General features: G+C 36.7%; 1 protein-coding gene across 1 annotated transcript in view; it reads left to right on the top strand.

Annotated features, from left to right (window-relative positions):
- The first annotated feature begins 297 nt into the window (after positions 1 to 297).
- Positions 298 to 6,000, top strand: part of LOC115207261 (transcription factor AP-2-delta) — a 34,508-nt gene continuing 28,805 nt past the window's right edge. The window contains exons 1-3 of the mRNA XM_029774275.1: positions 298 to 729; positions 1,357 to 1,866; positions 4,146 to 4,206. Of these exons, the coding sequence (XP_029630135.1) occupies positions 691 to 729; positions 1,357 to 1,866; positions 4,146 to 4,206 (610 nt within the window). The 5' untranslated portion in view covers positions 298 to 690. The remainder of the gene's footprint in view (positions 730 to 1,356; positions 1,867 to 4,145; positions 4,207 to 6,000) is intronic.

Genomic DNA, 6,000 nt, shown 5'->3' with positions numbered 1-6,000 from the left:
TAAAACAATAATGATAATGGTAGTAGTAGTAATAATAATTGTCTTAATAGAGATTTGTTGACGTGCACGGCAATTAAGTGCTCTGTTTGAAAAAACAAAATAGCCTACATCAAATTACATTTAGTTTAATAGATGAGAAAAAAATATTCTAAAAGGAAAATACAGGTTTATTTAATAATCATAGCCTATATAAACGAGGGGATGTTTTGAAATCAACTTACATTTTTGTTGAAAATCCGATTAGTTTTGTAATAGCCTGGTTTAAGCCATGTGGGTAAAACGAAGAAAGCAAATGGTCTGAAAATACAAACGAGCAAAAAGAAAATGTCCACAAAAATGGTAAAACATTTTGAAAGTGTCGGTTCCTTATTAGGCAAGATACAATATTTATTCCTTGTCTCCTGGGATGGAAGCAGCTAGCTCTTCTATTGTCCTCCATCCATTCCTCAGTGCTGATGCTTATTTTTCCAACTATATTATCAGGGGACCACCGACGACATCACAACAGAAATACCCTGCAAGTACAAAATCTGTGCGCCAGCCGGTGTGATGGTACAGAGGGAAAACGCTCGTGTTCCACCAGCTATCCGCGGCTCCGTGCAGGGACTTTTTCCACTTCTCTCGGTTTGGGGATTTTAACGGAAAGCATTTCTTCGATCAGGAGGAAACGCTGGTTAGCGGAGCAACACCATGTCCGCCACGTTCCCCGGTTTGGTCCATGATGCCGAGGTATTTATTATCACTCTTCATTATCAATAACATTTAGGAATATAATCTACCAGTTATAGTAACCACACCTGTTTGCTACATGCATATTTAAAGTTATAGTAATCGCACCTGTTTGATACATGCGGATTTAAAGTAAAGTCGTTGTGATGCGTCTCCAGAAAGCAAAGCTTCAGATACCCTGGGTAATGGGAGAGGACTGGCTTCGGGAAACTGGACTTATTTGTTTTATTTGTGTGAAGAGTGAGGGAATAAAATGAGAGAGGCAGATGAGGCTTGTGTGTGTAAACCGGTACCGGGTGTGATTAGAACATTTAGGGCAGAACACTGGTGGCTCACTACTTACCTGCCACCCAGCGCGCGTTCAGAGCTGAGACCCAAATAATAATACAACAGCACGCGCTCTAAAACGCTGCACTGAAAATGACAGATACCGTGTACAACGCACACACACACTGAGGTCTTGCGCTGCTGTGCGTACCCCTCCCAGGCTCATGGAATCACATTTTCTTCGTGTTTTTTCTAAGAGCTTTGAGTGTTTGAGTTTGAGGTGTTATGAGAGAGAGAGCGCGGTAAAGAGAGAGATGGTAAATGAAATGACACCCTGATATTTTCCTTTATTCCTCTCAGATACGTCATGACGGGTCCAACAGTTACCGTCTGATGCAACTCGGTTGCCTCGAGAGCGTCGCCAACTCTTCGGTGGCCTATAGCTCGTCCTCGCCGCTCACAGCCTACCCCGCGGCGGCTACAGAGTTCGCCTCGCCCTACTTCTCCACCAACCACCAGTACACCCCCCTGCACCACCAGTCCTTCCACTATGACTTCCAGCACTCCCACCCAGCCGTGGGCCCAGAAGCATATGGCCTCAACTCTCTCCACTCCGGGCAGTACTATCAGCAGATCCACCATGCAACACATGGAGATGCAGACTTCATCAACCTGCACAGCGCCCGTGCACTTAAGTCCTCGTGCCTGGACGAGCAGCAGCGGCGCGAGCTGGGCTGCCTGGACGCCTACCGGCGCCATGACCTGTCTTTGATGACGTCACACGGTGGGCAGTATGGCATGCACCACGACCAGAGGCTGCTGCCTGCAGCCGGTCTGGGGCTCCCTCCCCCCGGGGCGGATGACCTGCAGGTACCCCCTCTCCTCTTCTCTCTCCTCTCCTCCACTGTTGTCATCCTGATCAAACACCACCAATTCACCAAACAGCCACACTGGCTATAGTGCACCACGAAGTTTAATTTCAGACCCTAAATACTAAACCCTAGCCCCTATTTCCTAAACCCCTAGCCCCTAGCCCCTATTTCCTAAACCCTAACTCTTGTCACTCTCAGAGTCCGTCTGTCTGTCCAGTTCCAAACACAGAGACGCGAGCGTATCTCTGCTCTCTCACGCGCTGCAGAACTCTAGTTATTCTGAGTCGGACGAGGAGGATTCAGTCAAAATAAAATGGAATATTCCATGAATGAATATGGCATTAGGCTGATATTACATTAGATGGAGAGGAATTAAAAGATGAAGTAATCTAGAATACAACTGAATAGAATAAACTCTGCATTAAAACAGTTAATATGAGAAATTCACTCCCATTATGCAGTCCACACTCTATTTTACTCTAAATGCACGTGACCTATATTTTACATATTATTTTCGATGTAAAGAAATGGTGTGTGTGTGTCCGGCTGGTGAGGCGGTGAAAAGACGCTGGTTCTCTCTTCTCTTCTGAAAGCGGATTAAGGGATTGGGGTTCAGGGCACAATGGGCTGCTCGGGCACCGTAAAGCACCGTAGTTTATCCAATTACCGACTTAATGTCAATCAACTTGTTCTTTATGCAGCGACATCTGAGCCGCGGCTCTGGTTAAACACACTGCTGCACTGGACAGAACAACTTCCAGTTATCACTGTGCACGAGACAGAAACATCTCGTTTTAAACACGTTGCGTCATTCCTTTATCGCATTGTTCCTTTCTCAATTTTACAACCAAACTGGTAAGATACCAGAAGTAATTCAACTGGAAGTAAGTTAACCATACATAATTAAACTACTAGGATACCAGAAGTAATTCAACTGCTAGGATACCAGAAGTAATTAAAGTAATTCAATATGTAGAATACCTGAAGAAAATCATCTGCTAGACCTAGATATATATTTACCTGACTAATAGTACTAGTATAGGGATATTTGCTAACTACTTGTTTGTGGTATTAATATAGGATAATAACTAGTTAATTAATTATATTTATATGGGGCAATGTGATAACTTGTTGAATAATAATTTTAATAGCGTAGCATAGTAAAATAGTCTGCTGATAAGAGCAGTAATAATAATAATGATAATAATAACAATCACTAACAATAATAACAAAACCATAATAACAATAATAACAACAACAACTATAATAAGAACATAATAAGAACAATAATAATAAGGAAGGTGTTCCAGAGCCAAGAGCCTACCGTATCTTTCTGTTGTGAATGTTCTCTTATTTAGGCTATTATGATTGTGATGAGGATAACAGTTATTATTATTCTGATTATTCTGATTATTATTATAGATACTAAGAGTCTTGTTTTTATTTAGATGTTAATGTATTTCAATATGTCACCAACATTACCACTTTCATTATGTAGATCGTTATCAGACCTTTGAGTGGCGTGTTGGTAAGAAGGGTTGCCACACACACACTAACACACACAAATGCACAAACACGAGCGAGCACGGGGTCTTCGACCTTCTTTAGAAAATAAAGGCACGTGAACCTGAGTAGAACAGATGCAGTCTGTCTCGTGAGCACATCGCATTTTTGAGCGCCTAAAGAGCTTTCCATGCTCAACAAAAGAGCTGCCACACCTTTCCCCCGTCATGCTCCCTAACTCTTTCTCCTGTTAGACACTTAATGTATGCGAGACCTTTGCGTTTTGTATATTGATTTTATAATCACTTTAGCTTCGGAGTAAAAATGTTCTATACAGCCTAGTTTGTTAAAAAGACTTCCACGGCCTCTTCCGTGTGGAGCGAGAAAGACAGCCGAGTGTTTATTTTAATCAGGGTTGTGTCTGCACCCCGGCCGCTCGCGGCTCACACCGGGGATTAACGGGGTTCTTCTCAATAACAGCTCGTGTTCCTCAGTCGTTCGGATGACATCACTGATATCACCATGTGTAACAGGTTCCACATCTGTGGTTAGGATCGGTTATAAGCGGTAACAACAGGTAGGCGCAGGTGTCAAAACACACACACACACACACACACCACTGTGGGCTGGGCTGAGCGTTCTCGTCCATCCTGAGGTTGACGCACTGCGCCAAGCTCGTGTGTGTGTTTCTTGATTCTGATTCTTGATTGTTTATCACCTTGTATTATTATTATTATTATTATTATTATTATCATTAATATGACGCTGTTTCAGGGCTCCGTGGAGGCGCAGTGTGGGCTTGTGCTCAATGGCCAAGGCGGCATCATCCGGAGAGGTAAGACACACCTTATACACACCTTGCAACCCACACCATAAACACACACACCTTGCAACCCACACCATAAACACACATTAACATGAATACCCAACTCCTTCCCTGTCTGGTAAAATTAACAATCGAAAAGACAAGATGGAAGCATTATCTAAATCAAGGGAAAATATATTTTTGTTTTTCTAGACAATTTTATGACACACCACTGTACTATTTTTCCTTTATCTCTCAGTTTGTGTTTAAAATGGTTAAATTAGGATATCACGTCAATCCAGAGAATTCTACTACTATGCCTCAAGCTGTAATGTCGGGTTTAATTGACGCTATCAGTGCACTTTCCATTGTAGAATAGAGTGCGTAATTCCTTCTCTCAGATCTGTCATTCTCCTAACCAACTCCATTATCAAAATTAACAATGAAAAGAAGAAACCAAAATTAATATTGCCTAACAATGATAAAAATGACAACAACAATAATAATAATAATAATAATAACAGGAATAATAATAATACATATAACAATAAGTTATAGTAAGAGTTATAATAACAGAAATAATAACAGTTATAATTACTGTTGTAATAACAGCAATAGTACTAACAATAATAACAGTAATATTACTAACAATAATACAGTAATATTAGTAATAATAATAGCAGTAATAACAGCAATATTACTAACAATAATGACAGTAATATTAGTAATAATAATAGCAGTAATAATAGCAATAATAATAACAGTAATATTAGTAATAATAATAGCAGTAATAACAGCAATATTACTAACAATAATAACAGTAATATTAGTAATAAAAATAGCAGTAATAATAGCAATAGTAATAACAGTAATAATAGCAATAGTAATAACAGTAATAATAGCAATAGTAATAACAGTAATAATAGCAATACTAATAACAGTAATAATAGCAATAATAATAACAGTAATAATAGCAATAGTAATAACAGTAATAATAGCAATAATAATAACAGTAGTAATAGTAACAATAATAATAACAGCAATATAAGTAACAATAATAACAGTAATATTAGCAAAAAATAACAGCAATAATAATAACGGTAATAATAATAACAATAATAACAGTAATAATAATAAAAATAACAGTAATATTAGCAATAATAATAACAGTAGTAATAGTAACAATAATAATAACAGAAATATAAGTAACAATAATAACAGTAATATTAGTAATAATAATAGAAACAAAAATAACAGTAATATTAGCAATAATAATAACAGCAATATTAGTAACAATAATAACAGTAATAATAATAACAGTAATAATATAAACAATAATAACATTAATAATAATAATAATAATAACAGTAATAATAGAAACAAAAATAACAGTAATATTAGCAATAATAATAACAGTAATATTAGCAATAATAATAACAGCAATATTAGTAACAATAATAACAGTAATATTAGTAATAATAATAACAGTAATAATAATAACAGTAATAATATAAACAATAATAACATTAATAATAATAACAATAATAACATTAATAATAGCAATAATAATAACAGTAACAATAATAATAACAGCAATAATAGCAACAATAACAACAGTAATAATAATAATAACAGTAATATTAGTAATAATAATAATAACAGTAATAATAGTAATAATAATAACAGTAAGAATAGTAACAATAATGACAGTAATAATAGTAATAATAATAACAACAGTAATAATAATAATAACAGTAATAATAGTAATAATAATAACAGTTGTACTAGTAATAAGGATAACAGTTATAATTACAGTTGTATTAA

The sequence above is a fragment of the Salmo trutta genome, chromosome 1 (genome assembly GCF_901001165.1).
Source record: "Salmo trutta chromosome 1, fSalTru1.1, whole genome shotgun sequence".
In the NCBI taxonomy this organism is placed as follows: domain Eukaryota; kingdom Metazoa; phylum Chordata; class Actinopteri; order Salmoniformes; family Salmonidae; genus Salmo; species Salmo trutta.
Note: the sequence above shows the minus strand (reverse complement) of the source record. Positions and strands in the feature narration are given on the sequence as shown.